General features: G+C 44.1%; 1 protein-coding gene across 1 annotated transcript; it reads left to right on the top strand.

The window, feature by feature from the left end:
* The first annotated feature begins 540 nt into the window (after positions 1-540).
* stx1b (syntaxin 1B) lies at positions 541-17,586 on the top strand. Its single transcript, XM_060043063.1, has 6 exons — positions 541-777; positions 2,533-2,641; positions 5,179-5,252; positions 6,539-6,676; positions 6,851-6,961; positions 7,441-17,586. The coding sequence occupies exons 2-6, from the start codon at positions 2,566-2,568 to the stop codon at positions 7,519-7,521; spliced, it is 480 nt and encodes a 159-aa protein (XP_059899046.1). The 5' UTR covers positions 541-777; positions 2,533-2,565; the 3' UTR covers positions 7,522-17,586.
* Positions 17,587-17,852: the final 266 nt, after the last annotated feature.

Genomic DNA, 17,852 nt, shown 5'->3' with positions numbered 1-17,852 from the left:
AGAGAGAGAGAGAGAGAGAGAGAGAGAGAGAGAGAGAGAGAGAGAGAGAGAGAGAGAGAGAGAGAGAGAGAGAGAGAGAGTACAGTGTAAGAGAGAGGGAGAGACAAAGAATGACAGAGAAAGAATGGAGGAATGAAATAGAACACTAAAGAGCAAGATTCGAGTGAAACACCCTGCATGTGGCGCTAGGATTTGAATGTACACACACACACACACACACACACGCACACCCCCACACACACACACACATACACACACACACATACACTTTCAGTTACAAGAAGGGGCGTCAAAATCGGCTGGTTGTCTAATTTCCCCCCCCGGCAACACTCCTGCTTGTGCTTTCCTTATGCGCTGAACGCAATAATAATTATGATAATAATTATAATAATCATAATCAATTTGATTTACAGTATAATTTCGCTTTCGAAAACTCCCAAGGTGCTTTAGAGGAGTAACAAAAACAAGAACAGAAAACAGGCCTGGGTAAAGAGGTGGGGCTTCAGCCTCACACACACATGTGACCATGTTTATGTGTGTGTGTGTGTGTGTGTGTGTGTGTGTGTGTGTGTGTGTGTGTGTGTGTGTGTGTGTGTGTGTGTGTGTGTGTGTGTGTGTGTGTGTGTGTGTGTGTGTGTGTGTGTGTGTGTGTGTGTGTGTGTGTGTGCGTGTGTGTGCTTGCGTGTGTATGTGTGTCCCACAGCCATCGAGCAGAGCATCGAGCAGGAGGAGGGACTGAACAGATCATCAGCAGACCTGAGGATCCGTAAGACACAGGTAAAACACGCCCCTCGCCATATGTTGGACACGCCCACACATTAGTTATTAACGACCGATTTATAAACGACCTGTGCATGTTGATTCAATGCCATAATTAATAATGGCCAATCGCCATTACACCTCAACATTTATAAAAACAATCCCTTTACGCATAATGATAACTGAATACATATTTATTAGTTATTATTGGTTCCATCAAAATTCTAAATATTGTAAATCAGAAGATACGCAAGGTCATTGGTCCTTATACCTAATTATGCGCGTAACCATCTGGCTGGTAAAAATATCTTGAATCCAGCCGGCCATTTTTGATTTGACCCTGAAGTATTCTGCTCTGTCATTGGCTGCCACCTACTGTCAATGTGTTTCCTGCTGCCACCTAGTGGCAGTTATGTGAACTTCAGCGTGGCTCGGCTTTTGCAGTATCAGCACAATGACTGCCAAGATGACTGGGATATGACAGCCAGGCCCTGATCTCACACAATATGGATACAGTGTGTGCACTAATGAACACATGAATGATAAGATAACAAACAGATTTACAAGCCCTTTCACACAAAAACTCACATGCACACATGACACAACACACACACACACACACACACACACACACACACACACACACACACACACACACACACACACACACACACACACACACACACACACACACACACACACACACACACAACCATAGATTTCACATACACTTCTCACGTCTATTCATCCAGCTCATATTTCCGGGTTGCAATAATAAACCATTAATTTGCGTTAGTTACAGATGGTACTAATGGTGTTCATGTTAACTAGGGATGTTTATGTTAACTAAGGTATTGGTTTGTATGTAAAGGAATTCACTAATACATTAGGGTTAACCTTAACCCTATTAAATAATGTATAAATGATCGGGTACCATGGAGATCATTAGAAAATTATAACTAGAACATTAGTTAACTATTAATCAACAGTTTATTGACAATTGTTAGTTGTTACTTATTACGGCCTCCATTAATGTTAACTAATAGTTAATTATTGTACTCTTATTGTAACAACATATTTCACTTGCACGCCAGGCCTCTTAATGTGAAACACTTGCATAGTGTTCTACTTTCACAAATGTTCCTCATCAGCGTTGTGTTGCAGGCCTGTGGCCCGGCGGTTTGTTGATCCGAGCACGTCTTGGCCTGCCTCGCTTGTTTACATGCCGCTGAAACCACCCATGATCTCAATGTATACATCAGCGCTGTCCCACAGCTAGGCCCGCGCAGCTGTAGCTCTCCCTTCACATTACCTCTGTCATGTGAAGGATGCAGTGAATCTCGTTGCCACACAGTAGGGGCGAACATAACGGAAATATAAGGTGTGCACTGTTTAGCAGACAGCTTATTTGGGGGTTTTGACATTACGCTTGAAAAACGATGCATCATAGAGACAGAGTAAGTCGGTATGTCAAAGTCAAAGTCATGCAACAGATGTGTAACAGGCAGCCCTTCCTTTTCTTCTTTATCTGCCTCTTTCTCTGTTTTCTCTCTCTCTCTCTCTCTCTCTTTTCCATTCATTCTTTGTCTCTCCCTCTCTCTCTCTCACTCTGTCTATCTCTAACCACTTCCATATGGTTTTATGCATACATCTCTCATACTTCCTCCCTTCTCTATACCCCAATTTCTCTGCACTCTCTCTCTATCTTTCTGTCTTCCCCATATGCTCTGTCTCTCTCTGTCTCTCTGTACCTCTCTCTTTGTACCCTCACAGCACTCGACGCTGTCGCGTAAGTTTGTAGAGGTGATGACTGAGTACAACACCACGCAGTCCAAGTACCGTGACCGTTGCAAGGACCGCATCCAGAGGCAGCTGGAAATCAGTGAGTCACAGCACCACATCACTCCCCGGCAACCCCTCCACCAATTAGAAAATAACAACCTTAAACAGCTTTCGTGGGCCGGCTTTTAGTCAGTGTCTGGTTTTACCTTTGAGTTTTTATGCTTTTATACACAGGAGATTTGAGGTAGGTTACGTGCTGACGTATGACTACATATTCCAGCATGCTCTGATTCTCCAGACCAGGAATGGGAACACAAATTTTGGGTTATTATGCACTGTCCATCTGATTTTCTTTGAAATGGTCCTGGTGTTAGCAAGGTAAGGTCTGGTTATGGCTGATCTGGGTTCAGCTTCACGGATAGCACTAAAGACCAACTTAAGAAGAGTACAGCTTGAAAATCATGGAGAGATTCAATCCCAAAGTCTGCAGTTACAATCTCTTTGGTTTGCTCTAAAATCACTGCTCCTTACCAGTTAGATATACTGCGCCCTCATAAATTATTTTCAATCACCTCATGTCAATCGAAATCATTTCCAACATCTATATCAATATATATACATATATACAATGTATATATATGCACAAAATAAAAAGCAAATCTGATTAAATGAGCTGCATATACACCCAGATACGCACACATGGACACATACGCACACGTGCAAACCAGGTAGACAGAGTCACGGATTCAGCCTCGGATAAGGCATTTATTTGTGCATAATGTGTGTGTCTGTGTATGAAAACACACAAAGAAGTCATAGACTGCAGCGGTGGTGCGGCTATTTTCTCCGTGAGTTAAGCCCTGACCTTCACAAAGGCAGACACTATTCACACTGGGGCACGCACCAATGCATGCACGCCCGCCCCCACACCAACACTCACACTCACGTGATCATAGTTCCCCCTCCTTCCATTATGTGATTGGCGCACACATCGCTTTCAATCATACAGACCTCGCACACATACCCCCACCCCCCTTACCACCCAAACACACGCAGATACACACACACATACAAACACACACACACACACACACACACACAGACCCATGTTTGTAGAACCACATACACAGGCACGCATTTGCATTGATGCCCGACGATACACCAGATGAGGGGGATGGCGAGGGTGAGGGGCGGTGGCCTTGCAAACACTCAGATCAGATGTCAGACGCGACTCTGAGCGCACCGTACACAGAACCAGATACACCGGATCCTCCTATGTGTCAAACCGAAACATCCACCCTTGACACCCCCTCAGCAAACACAAACCGCACACACACAAACATACGTAAACACATACACACACACACACACACACACCAACCACACACATACACAGACACACACCAACCACAAACGTACACGCACACAAAACCACTCACAGAGATATGCGTGCATGTACGCAAGCACACACACACACATGATGTGGGCATATACATCTATACACCCACACATGCGTGTTCAACGCCCCAGCTGGGACATCACAAACCACTGCGTGTGATAGTAATGGCTCCCGACACAATTAGGTCACTATACTAGTAGGAGAACCCGGAGTGACTAGAGTGAAGGCTCGTTACTAGCCTGCTAGGCCTGATATCAGCATCGGGCTATATAAAGCCCAAGCTAACAGTTCTATGTTATCCTATCCTGTATGCTAAATTAACAGGATACATGCTGGATGTCTCAATAAATAACACAATCACTAATCAGTGTCTCTCTCTCTCTCTCTCTCTCTCTCTCTCTCACTCTCTCTCTCTCTCTCTCTCTCTCTCTCTCTCTCTCTCTCTCTCTCTCTCTCTCTCCCTCCCTCTCACTCTCTCTTTCTTTTTCGCTCTCTCTCTCCATCACTCTCTCTCCCTCTCTCTCCATTTATCTCTCCCCCTCTCTCTCTCCCTCCCTTGTCTCCTTCTCTCTCCATTTCACCTACTCTCCTTTGTACTCCACTTTTGCTCCTTTCCTTCTCTTTACCCATACTTTTCTGTGTGTGTGTATGCGTGTGTGTGTGTGTGTGTGTGTGTGTGTGTGTGTGTGTGTGTGTGTGTGTGTGTGTGTGTGTGTGTTTGTGTGTGTCTCTATGTGTTTGTGTGTGTGTTTGTCTTTCTGTGTGTGTGTGTGTGTGTGTGTGTGTGTGTGTGTGTGTGTGTGTGTGTGTGTGTGTGTGTGTGTGTGTGTGTGTGTGTGTGTGTGTGTGTGTGTGTGTGTGTGTGTGTGGCTGCATTTGAATGCATGCATCTGTGAGTCTGTATGGCTCTTGTGTCTTGCTGTGTGTGTGTGTGTGTTTGTATGTGCGTGTGTGTTATTGTGTTTGTGTATGTCTGTATGTGTGTTCATGTGTGTGTGTGTGTGTGTGTGTGTGTGTGTGTGTGTGTGTGTGTGCGTGTGTGTGCGCGTGTCTCTATGTGGGCGTGCATGTATGCCCGACTGTGTGTGTGTGTGTGTGTGTGTGTGTGTGTGTGTGTGTGTGTGTGTGTGTGTGTGTGTGTGTGTGTGTGTGTGTGTGTGTGTGTGTGTGCGTGTGTGTGCATGTGTCTCTGCCTGTGCATGTGTGCGCGCGGTTGCATGTGCGCGTGTGTTCCTCAGCTGGGCGAACCACCACCAATGAGGAACTGGAGGATATGTTGGAGAGTGGCAAGCTGGCCATCTTCACGGATGATGTAAGCTCCGCACCTGAGACCTGAGCCCTGCTCTGTATCTGGGTCACTTTGAACTGGCACTGGTTTGCATCCCTATCGGCTCTTTTTAAAGGGGAGGTGAACCCAAAATCTTTTCGTTTTTTTATACATGACGGTAATCCACCTTTTAAGTTACCACATCGTCATTAAGAGAAAACAGAGTGTAAAATCCTCTGTTTCTCACAATGAAAGGGACACGAGTGGCGAAGTGTGTGGGTTCGTGGAGCTCCGTGTGGGCAGGGGTTGATTATGTTGGCCCCATTCGAGAGAGGGTTAATCTCCTCGGACACTTCCAACATGCGTGTTTCATATACAACATCGCTGATATCAACGCTCATTCACAACGACTGTACTCGCTTAAAATAAAGTACCTCAGCATCACAATATCTTGTAGTGATCAGTTCCAATTTGAACTGAAACATTGGGTTCACTTACACTTTAAAATTAGGGAGGCAAAACATCCATGAGGTGCGCTGTTACATCAAGTGAATACGGCCCATGCCCCTATTCTGCACCTTTCGAAGAGGAAAAGAAAGAAATCTCTTTTCAATTTGTCAAACATGTCTGGTTACGTTGGAGCCATGTTTATGCAAACGTAGTGCCATTGACAAAAGCTGGGTTGACTTCGAGCTGGCTTTAGTCAATGGCATGACGGTGGTTTTTATTTTGACTTTGATATTTGTTCAGGTAGGTTTATGAGGTAAGTTATGTTTAGGTGTATTCCAAAGGATGACTACGTATCTTAACACCCCCAGAAAAAGAAGACTGGAATGTGTCTATAAATATATGTGGATTTGGGGTTAGTTTTAAGCATTTGCAAAAGTTTAAGTGATTTCTTAGGGAAGAAGACTCTAATTAACTTGGTTGCAGGTTTTGCCTTAAGGTGATCTGGTTCGTTAAATCTCAACACTATCTAGCTACCTATTACCAACAGGGCCAAACTAAAAGGCGTGGCAAATTCTTCTTGTTAGGTGTTACAATAGCTTGTACACCTACAAACAATGCTGTTTGCATCTTAAATTACACTGTTTTGTAATGCTGTTGTTCTTTTCAACAACAGCCTTATCATTTTTTTAAAGTCACAGGTAAAGTTACTTGGAACACCAAGTGGGCTGACCTCTTGTGAGGTCTATCAACACCCATTCTAATTCCACAACCCACCTGCAAAATAAAACACAAATCACAGTGACGGGTGATTCACGTCCATGCGATAATGGCGATGATTTCGTTCACAAAAGTCTCTTTGAAACCCGTAACGTCCCCCGCAGATCAAGATGGACTCCCAGATGACCAAACAGGCTCTGAATGAGATCGAGACCCGACACACTGAGATCATCAAACTGGAAAACAGCATCCGTGAGCTACATGACATGTTCGTGGACATGGCCATGCTGGTCGAGAGCCAGGTAGGGAAGGCCGCACACAAAAAAGTATATCAACAGAAAAAATGTTTGTTTGCTTTGACAGCAATAATTATTTTGTTTCAAGTAAGAATTTAAAAATTTTGACCTAAATTATTTACATGTTAAACTGTTCAAACGGAATCACCGTGTTGAGTTACTTTGTGATGTCTTTCCCAGGGAGAGATGATTGACAGAATTGAGTACAATGTGGAACACTCCGTGGACTACGTAGAGCGAGCTGTATCTGATACCAAGAAGGCAGTCAAATACCAGAGCCAAGCGCGCAAGGTAACATACACACGTGCATTCACAAACCCAAAAACACACACACACACACACACACACTTACACACATAAATAAAGTGTAGAGAGATGTAGTCTCAGAAAAGCTGCAGCAATTTTCTGCCAAAGTTGTCTGTACAAGCTAGCATAAAATGTCAACGTATAGGTATGCAACACTTCAATTCTATTCATTTTCCCGGTAAGAGCACTTCAGTCACAGAGAAAGGCAAGGTGACGCAACGCCGAAGGCCATTCCCCTCAAACCCCTTTGGCCATCTATATTTATCTGACAAGAGTCTTTTTTTTCACACTTCCACTTCTCTCCCTCTCTCTCCCTCTCTCTCCCTCTCTTCTACCTCCTGTTTCCCTTTATTCCACTTCCTGTTCCTTTTTCTACTTCCTGTCTCTCCTGACTCTTCCACTTCTTCTCTCTCCCTCTTCCACTTCCTGCCTCTCTCTCTCCCTCTTGCTGTCCCCCTCTGCAGAAGAAGATCATGATCATCATCTGCTGCGTCATCCTGGGCGTGGTCCTGGCGTCAACCATTGGCGGAACGCTGGGCTTCTAGAACAACCTCTAACGCCCTGCCCCCCCCCCCCCCCCCAAAACCAGCCCCTCCTCCCAACTACCCACCCAACCACTAACCCCCACCCTCCCAGCCCCCCCCCACGCCCTCCCTTCGACGACCGTTGCCGAGCCTGACCAACCCGCTCCACTGAGCGAAACCGACCGACCAACCAACCAACCAACCAACCAACCAACCAACCAACCCGACCGACAGCCAGCAGAAAATAGAGAAAGACGACGATTAACAGCAACAACACAAACAAAAATGCAAGAGGGATGGCCAGTCAGCTAGGAAGACACAACTCAACGATGACAGATAAGAGGATAGATGAGGTGTTCCCTGAGGCCGGGTGGGGGTTCAAAAAAACAAAGACAAATAGAAAAAAAATGATAAAAATGCCATCACATTCTAGCTGACTAAAACACATAACGAATACAAAAAAGAGAGTACAAATAAGCCTAACTATTTATTACAATTGTACATGTAAATGTATTGTATGAAGCAACACATGGGTTAGCTACCTGTAAAGAAATTAGGATCTATGCGATTTTGCTTTGTTCTCTGTTTTTGTTTTGTTGATTGTTTATTTCGTTGTGGTGGGTCTCCAAGGACAGAACTAGTGGCTACTGTGGATCTGTGGGGCATCCATCCAACAGCAAACTCTTTTTTTGTGTTGGAGCCAGAGTTTCTAAACATATTATAGGATGTATTTGACTATGCTCTTGTCAATGTTGTAGAGACATGTAGGAGTGAAGAATGGTCACTTTCCACCGGGCATTCTTCAGTTCTAATGAAAGCAATTCCAGAGCTAAATACTTTGAGAGCGCGTCTTTCAGAACTTGAACGTGTTCTAGCAATAACCATTCTGGAACGCGGCGTCGTAGAGCTGAGCATTCTGGGACGACGCCGATCACAGTCTTTAGCTCTCCCTGTCGTAGTGAGCTAAAAGTAGAGCACTCACTCTCTGGCTCTTTGCACAACCTGTCTCCTTCATGCTAAAACGAAGGAAAGTCATCGACAATGCAGGTAATTCTTCGGAAACAGATAGGTTACACACTTCTGTCCTTCCTTTATTTGACCAATTGGAGGAGCTCCCCAGCCAGCCACAAACTTGGCATCATTTTATTTATTTTTTCTTGGTCATGGAAGCACACACACCTAATATGGATGAGTCTGTTTCAGTCGGGCAGTTCATTGGTTTGTAGACCACTGTGGAGGCTAGACATTGACAGTGGCAGGTTGTCATGGTAACCCCTTCTCCCCCCTCCCCCCCTCAACATCCCTTTTCCATTCAAAAATTATTTGATGGAAGAGCAAATTTGGCAGGGGTTTGGTTGGCATGAAGATAAAAGTGAGGCGGGGAAAGTGACAGACTATGCAAACTATGCAGCTTAGAAATAAGAGAGACACCTTCTCCAACCCCCCTCCCCCCCTCACTTTTCCCCACCAAAAGTAGCCAATAACAAACAAGGACTCATGTGAAGGAGTAATGAAGCAAAAAAAGAATCAATGCGCGTCATTATCTCGCTATCGTACACAGACTTCAGGACTATTCATAAAGAAGAGATTATATCAAAAAGTAATTCCATTAAAGGATAGGATATTGGTCAACTCTAGAAAATGTAAAAAATACAAAATAGACAGAAAAAAAAATTGTAATGCTGGCTTGTCCTGGTCCCCGAGTATCACGATGAAACTGGTTTCATTAGGTTTTGTTTTTCCTTTTGGTTTCACTTTCATTTTCCTCCAGGAAGGTTTACTTTGTTTCCCTGGCTCTGTGGTTTAGTGGTGCTGCTGTTTTTTAGTGCACGCGTGACGTGTTCCTGTGACGTAACCGTCTGCCATAATGACGTAGAAGCGTGTTGTAGTAGCTATGGTTTCAATACGTTCGCCTGTACGTTAGCCTTGCTATCACGACCCCCCGGCCCCTCCCCCCTCGGTCCTCGCCCTTCCCCCTCTAAACCCCTCTAAACACACACAGCCCTCTCATCTCCTCCTTTCCGAGTTTGTGTGTGTGTGTGTGTGTGTGTGTGTGTGTGTGTGTGTGTGTGTGTGTGTGTGTGTGTGTGTGTGTGTGTGTGTGTGTGTGTGTGTGTGTGTGTGTGTGTGTGTGTGTGTGTGTGTGTGTGTGTGTGTGTGTGTGTGTGTTCGAACACTGGACTTGAATACACATCATATAAATGCCTGAGATTTCCAGGTGCTAACAAAATGGCCGTTGGGTGGAGAGTGGGAAAATGACCTCGGGGCAGGGTGTCTTCTCATTGGTGGATTCTCTCTCTGAAAGTATCACTAAACTCATTCAGTAACATGTATGCACATAGGAAACCCACATGTATTCAAAAACACACACCACTGCGTAAAAGTAATGATCCATGATGCTTCATACAAAAAAAAGCCTCTTTCTCATACTATTCGAGTGTTTGTTAAGATAGTACTGGGTGTACCACACAGACCTTATAGAGACTAAAAGTGAGGGTAACATAATGAGAACATTAAACAAAAAATGCAAATATGCTTACGTTGGTAAGAGTGTAGATTCAGTTGACTTTTAAGGCAAAATCTGTTACAAGCATATTTTATCCCAAAATTGTGCTGTGGAACAGTGTGACAGATTGTGTCTAAATTCTGTTAGTGTCCATGCAGATATGTTACAAAGGGCAGCACATTGCTAGCAGTGTAGCAGGTTCTATGATGCAGAGGCGACCCTTGTCTCTGTTGAGGCCAACCTAATATTAAGTCTACCTGCACGGCACCTTAATACCACTCCACACGCTCTACTACCCTATCAAATGTATTATTTATTTCCACGTTGGTATTGTTACACTAGACACAAAATAACACAATGATACTTAGGTTTCACCAACACTACCGTGTAGGGTTACTGTAGACAGCAAAGTGCAGTTCTTTTTTTTGCTTTAGTGGGTGAGTGCTGTAAGCATGGTGTGGATTTTCAGCTAATGTTGACCCAAAACCGCCGTCAACCTCTTCCCTGCCTGCAGCGCAATCTCACTTGCGGATGAAAATGTGCGTGTGTGTGGGTGTGTGCACATGCATGTGTGTGTGTGAGTGTTTTTACACATGCGTGAGCTAAGGTGTTATGACAGTTTGGGGCCACCAACATGCGAGCATGATTCAGTCTTAGAAAGCTACACTTGTGCCCACTGTGCCCCCTACCACCACCAACCATCACATCACCTACACACCTCAAATACTCACTTCAATACATTCAAATACAACATGATCTATCACAAAAGAAGAGGACATGATTATATAGTGCACCTTGAGCATGCACGCCTGCACTGTTCTCCGCGCTCAACATTAAAGCAATAAAAACAGTTCTGCTTTAGATTTTCTTTAATGAGGGAAGATTTCCAGATAGACTTCTTCGACCCATTATCTCCCCTGTGTGTCAATCGGAAAAAACACTCTTAGCTATGAATAAGATGCGCTACATCACCGTTACATTACTCCTGGCTGTCCCTGCAAGGAATAGGCTTGATCAAGTAGTATGTGTTTGTCCACTACGTTTTTGGTTGTGGTTGTTGTTGTAGAAATAGAAATAGAAGTGTAGTTGTTTGTATATGCGGTGAAAGGCCAAGGCTTTTTATTTGCCGTCCGATTCATCTGTAGAGAGGAGCAGAGGGACAGATGATTTTTTTAAATATATTTTATGTATTTATTTAATTGTTGAGTTTCTTAAACCAAAACGTACTTATGAATTCAGACCAAAACCAAAGTATAGTAAGCTTATTTAGTCCTCAAAACAGTAAAATTCCACTAGATTTTTATCTGAGAGAAATTATCTTAAAACTTTGTACTATTGATTGCTGATGTTGCTTGCTGTGTGGCATTACTAAGATGTTTGGTAACAAGCTGTCATGCTTTTTATAAGTTAGAGTTTCCTATACCGACATGAACCAGCCAATACAGGACTTCTATCTCACTTACCTATTGGCTGCTTCAACACACGTTCACATATAAATACTCAACGTTGATCCTTTTTCCGTTTGTAACTTAAATAATACTTAAGCGTATTATTGTTTTGTTTTAAGTGTATTAACCACAACTAAACAGAACACAAACTGGACTATCTAGCAACGTGTATCTTAGAAGTTATAGGTGTTAGGCTTAAAATAAAATGACATGGAGGAGGGGTTATGACAACAGTTAAAACACCTTTAAGGTGACCTGCACTTCAGGAGGTCAGCGAGAAAAAAACTCTGTTTCCAACTTTGACATCACAACTGACCTCACTACAGTTCATGTTTTGTACGCATAATCAGTCGGTTTTTAAAGTTGTCGGGCCGGCAGTTGCCATGGTGATTTTCTTTCGGTCAAAATAATCTCTGCTGTGGTAAGGGATGGTCGTGCTGGTGTTGTCAAGGGGTCTGGTTTGTGGTAATGTGTGAATGGATGGCTATCTTAGTCAAAAGATGTGTGTAATATAAAATAAAGGGACCCCAAATGAGGACCCCCTATCCATTTCAGCACTGGCCAGCATGTTTGTTTTTTAAATATGCTTCTGTAGATAAACTGTGCTTTGGTATGTGTGTGTGTATGTGTGTCTGTTTGTGTGTGTGTGTGTGTGTGTGTGTGTGTGTGTGTGTGTATGTGTGTGTGTGTGTGTGTGTGTGCGTGTGTTTTAGCTTTTGCGCTGCAGATAAAAGTGTATTTTAAGCGGGCGTTTAATTTTGTGTTCAGGCGTATTTATTTTGTATTAAGTGATTAAGCTAATATGGCATGTTTCTTATTAAAGGCTGGAAACAAGTCAAATTATCGCCATCAAACATACAATTTTTCCCCATTCTTAAATTTTTGAACTGAATACAACATTAAATGACACTAAATGGACATTGCAGGAAGTATGTAAAAACCATGTGTCCGTACAATGGCTTTCAGGCCCCTCTTCCTGTTGGTGTTGTAGCTGTTGATTGGTGGACGATAATGATAAGGCGAGGAAGCCCGCCCACTTTTTTGCCACCGGGCCCCGTCCCCTTCCGTTGTGTGTACTAATAATATAAAGGCATGCAAATCTTTGAGCTTCGTGGAGTTTGCATGGTGACGTCTTTTGTTCTTCTACTTTCTGCTCCCCCTCCTTCTACCCCCCACAACCCCCAAAACCCCTCACTTGACCCCCAGACACCCAAGCCATGTTGTGCACTTTATCGCTGGTCTGAATCCCCTCCCCCCACCAAGCTTTTCCACCTGCAGCCAACTCAAGATGCTCTCATGCAGTACTCATGCAGTACTCTGGTTTGGACAGTTGCTGGTTCTAACAGTCTTCAGTTGGAAATATGTCCCACACGGTAGAGCGTGTGGAAGGCTTCCTCACTGTGGGACAGGGAGCGTCCGAGAGAGGGGGTCCTTTGTAAAGGCTGTCGGTTTATTTCTTTATTCCGTTGTATAGTCATCCATCTCTGGATGGTCTGAGGCCAGGGGATGTAATATCCCCATCCCCCCATCCCCTGCCCCCGATCACACGCCCCTTCCGCAAAAGCCCCTCCCCTTCACTAGGAAATGGTAGTTAATGGTAGTTCTTTTGAATCGTTTATGAGTCGTTTGTTTTCGTGGCTACAGTGTACCGTGTGTTTGTCGTGAGAAACTTGCCCTTCCTATTTTGGAAACATTTGGTTCTTCTTCCGATCGGCAGAAAAAACCTGCAACTTGTAGAGTTCCTTTTTTTTTACCCAGCATGCCCTTGCCCTCCTCCTGCCCCCGCCCCCACTCTTCCTGCCCCCCCTCCCTACCCCCCACCACCCATCCCCTACTCCTCCGTGGTATAAAGATTGGTATCTAGATGTGTGTATGCGCAAGCGCACGTCACCAGTTGCGTGAGCATGTACGAGCAGCGCAAGTTGTTTCTGTGTGTTTGTTCGTTTGTTTTGGTTTTTCCTTGTGATGGGAGAAAAAAATGTCAGAAAGGAACAGATGCGATGAGAATATACATATTTACTGAGGCTATTATTATTACTGGCATTCTATTTATTATGGAAAAAACGAATGAAAAGCAACTGCTCCTTGCTCCGCCCCCCCCACCATCCTTAATCCCACGCAATTGAATAAATGTTCACCGTTAATATGAAAGAGCACAACGCGAGTGGAGTTTACACTTAGTTTACAATCACAAATGTAGGAAACATAAGCGCTAACCGTAGCTAAATAATAAAGCTAACTGAAACCTTGCCCCTCACCTGCCATTTCGTTCACTAGTAGGCCTATGTGGGTCTGTCGGCCAGGCGATCCAGCTTCGAGAAACGCATTGATAAACAGAATGCATAGATTTATTATGACCACCACACTCTGATAACCACACATGTTTCATCATTGTTTTCTTGATGAGGTGATTCAAACGATTAGAGCCAAACTACGGTTTACGGTAACGACTCGTACACACACCTCTTCCTGGCTGACTTAACTTTTGTGAGACAATGGTGGTGCTTTATCCTGGTTATTATTGATTATTATCAACAATAATATTTGTTTTGTATAATTATTATACTTACCATTTGATTCTGATGATGGTTATTGCTATTGTGTTCTGTACAACCTATCTACCGGTCTCCATGTTCACACTCCAGTAGCGATGCCTTGCTGTAGGTTCCAGGGGTGGCTCACCACTCAGTCCAGATACTACAATACTACACTTTTTTTGGGAGAGTGACATCACTCGTTTCAATATGTATATGATTTAGATAACGTGCAGGTATATAATTCAGATGGTGAAGAGTTGAACTCCTACGAACCTAACGGCATTGTTCTGTGTGTGTGTGAGTGAAGACTGTGGCCTTGTCAACTGAAATCACATATGTAGGGAACAATAACATATATATATATATAATATATATATATATAAAATATATATTTACCTGTATGTATGTGGCTGTGTAGCCATCTTGCTTAAATCAACTGTGTATCAATTAAAACATTTTTGGTCAGAGCGTTGTATGAAACACGGAGGAACAAAAATGGTTGGGGAGCACAACTGCACATTCTTAAACTCAGACTATTCCACTTAAAGCAGGAGTTGAAGTTGTCTACGGAAATCTGAAGCGGGAACCGGACAGGACGAGTGGTCTGTCCTGACCCACTGGTTAATCACACACCGTTCCTCCAATCACATTCAAGTCTGCAGTCGGAGAAGAAAGTTGTTTTGCTCGCCCATCATTTTGATCTTCCATGCAGAACGAAATTCAAAACCAAAACCTGTTTAGTACCTCGCTCTGGAAGAGGAAATATTTTATTTCATTATGTTTCTATTTATTTCAATGTGACCTGCTTCCTGGGCAGCCACGGCCATGACTACGTGTCTATAGGGGTGTACGCTGATGACATTGATGTATTTATTTATGTATTTATTATTCACTGCCCAGGTCCATCCGCCCGCCACCCCACCCCCTTCCTTCTCCTCCTCTTATTCTCTGCTCTCTCCAGTAACTGAGACAGTATTTGTTTTTGTATCAGTGTTTCTTTGTCACCAGTAGGAGGGGTGGTGGTAGGGGCCAACTGAAGGGATGTGACCATAGACCACACCCACAAGGTCTCCATCATAGCCAAAAGGAGTCACACACTTAAATAATCAGTACATACATTGTCATTACTATCATTATTATTATAATTATCGTTATTATTATTATTATTAGCATTGTTGCTATTATTGTTATTATTACGATATATGACAAAGAAAAATGCAGTACGACTATAAAAACCCCGGCGGGAGAAAGACAGAGCTTCATGCGAAGTGATCAAACGTACTCAACAACTTTCAAAATGGGAGGTTGTGATGATTCTATAATAGCAATGATTTAAAGAAACACAGAGGGTTATGTTATCATTAATAATAGTAGTAATATTGAATATTGAATGCTCGCAATTTTGTCAAAACTGAAACTGGATTCTTTGTGTTATGTAATTATTGTAAATAACTTCAAAGAGAGAAAAAATGACTTGCATGTCTATGTATAAATCTACTGATATCTCTATTCCTGTCAAAGTTGACAAGTTGCTCCACCTCTGTCCTTTTTCAACTGTATCGCTAGTATCCTTTGCTTTATTTTCTCTCTTCTCTTTCACCCCCTCCCCGCCCCTCAGCCCCCCCCCCCCCCCCCCCCCCCCCCCTCACACTCCACCTCCACTTCCACCCCCTGAAAGTCGAGTGGTGGTGGTGGACCCCCCCCCCAGTTCCCCGCGCCCTTTACTTTGAGGCACACCTGGGTGGGGGCGCAGGGAGATCGAGTGAGAGAGCACAGCTTACAACGTCCTCGTCTGCCATTCCATGCTCAGAAGCTGCATTGACAACTCCCAAAAAAAAACCTAGTTAGGCCCATGGGCTATTTCTAGAAGCTGAAAATACATTATGTTATAATATATATAGATACCACTGTGGCTCTACGACTATAGAAGGCCCAGGGGTTGTTTAGTTATATTATGCAATTCGATTCATATCTATTTATTTTTCAGGGTTGTCTTAACACAAGGAGATTTTTCCCCACGCAGGCTTTATAGTGACCCCTTGTCCAGCCGTACAATGAAAAGCTCTGATCTAGATCCAAAAAAAACAATCATACCGGTGCAGTTGTGTGCATGCAATGTAGACGCATCCTGAGCCACAACCCCTTCTTGCCATTACTCCACATCCAGAGGCCCCGCCCACTGGCTCCTCTGATGAAAGTGCTTCCCTCCATATAATGATACCGAGGCCCCAAGGGGCCAACAGTCCACCTCACCTGACAACCAACACCGTGCACGCTCTCTCTCTTTCCCCCCAGCGGCCGTCTCCGCCCAGTGCCGCCCACCCACAACCCCCCCTCGCTCTGTCTGTCTGTCTGCTTGTCTGTCCTGTCTGCCAGTTTCTCCTTCTCTGAACGCATCTCTCTCCAGCCACAATGTCCCTGGGAGTTAACTCCCGCTCTCTGTCGGTGGGGGGCACAAGCATAGTCCTTTTACAAGACACCATATACCTTTTACAATTGATGATATGGAGCCAGGATTCCACCAGGGGCCTCCTGAAGAGGGAGGGGCCCTAGCCTTACACCCTAGGCTGTAGTGACCGTGAGTGCAATACACACAGGGTTTTCTAACGACAGAGGACAAACAACACACAGCCTTTCCTCTGTGGCGCCGGCTCTCCCCTGTACTGGACGACTCAGAGAGCGTCCATCTTGAAGCACCCGTAGCCAAATGAACCTTCCTGTTCCCCTCAGGAACGCGCCGACGCCCGAGAGGAGGTCACCATATAGACGTTACGGATAGGGGGGTTGGGGGGGTGGTGGTGGGAGGAATGTGTGAACATGCAGTAAAGTAAGATCGTGCACAGCCCCATCACCACCCGCCATTTTGTTTTGACGTATTAAGAGTAGTGGGGTGAGAGGAGGGGAGGAGGTGAGAGGGGAGGGGAGAAGGTGATGCGACAGAGACAAGAGGCATAAAAAGACAATAAATATCCAAAAACAGCAGCGACAACAACAACATAAAAAATTAAACAAAAAATAGAGAGGACAGGGCGATGGCTTCTTGGCCGCAACTTTGACCGGAAAATGCAACTTGTGTCCCGTTTTTGTGTGTGTGTGTATGTGTGCGTAGCGTAATGTAAAAGCGATCTGTCCCCCCCCACCCCCACACACCCCCTAACCTCTCCCCAACCTGCCCCACCCCCATTTCCCCCTAATCCCCCCGTCCCGTCCCCCCTCTCTCGTACTGCTGTTGGCTGTTCTGTTTAGTTCATGTGACGTGCCAGTATCCCCATGCCCTGCCCCCTTCTCGATATCTCCCTCCCTCCTCCTTCCCCTTTCTCTCTCGCTCTCCCCCTCTCTTGATCTCTCTCTCTCTCTATCTCTCTCTCTCTCTCTCTCTCTCTCTCTTTTTCTCTCTTTCAATCCCTTCTCCTCCTCCTCTCTCTTTCTCTCTCTCTTCATGGATCTTTAAGATGACAACTCTATGCAGATGCTGTCTTTTATAAGTGTGTCAAATTTTAATTTAAAACAAAAACCTAAAAAAAATAAAAACAACCCCGACAGACATATTGAAATGATAACAAAAAACGAATAAAGAAAAGGATTGTTCAGTGTAGCCTGCAGCTTGGCCAATCGTCATTGCTTTTGTGTCCATTATTGCTCTCTGTGGATTTGCCATAAGGGATTATACATAACAAAAGACTTGGGGCAGTTCTGTATGTAGCATTGGATATTAGAAATCTTCATTCTATAAACCCTTTAAACTGTGTGAAATGAAAATGTTTTACTTGTAGGCTTAATAATTATTTATTTTAAATGTGCAGGGTCTAGGATTTAGCCTCATCTAGCGATAAAGTGGCAGATTGCAAGTGACAGAATACC

This window comes from Gadus macrocephalus, chromosome 2 (assembly GCF_031168955.1).
Source record: "Gadus macrocephalus chromosome 2, ASM3116895v1".
NCBI classification, from domain to species: Eukaryota; Metazoa; Chordata; class Actinopteri; order Gadiformes; family Gadidae; genus Gadus; species Gadus macrocephalus.
The sequence above is the reverse complement of the archived record's forward strand: the minus strand, read 5'-3'. Positions and strand labels throughout refer to the sequence as shown.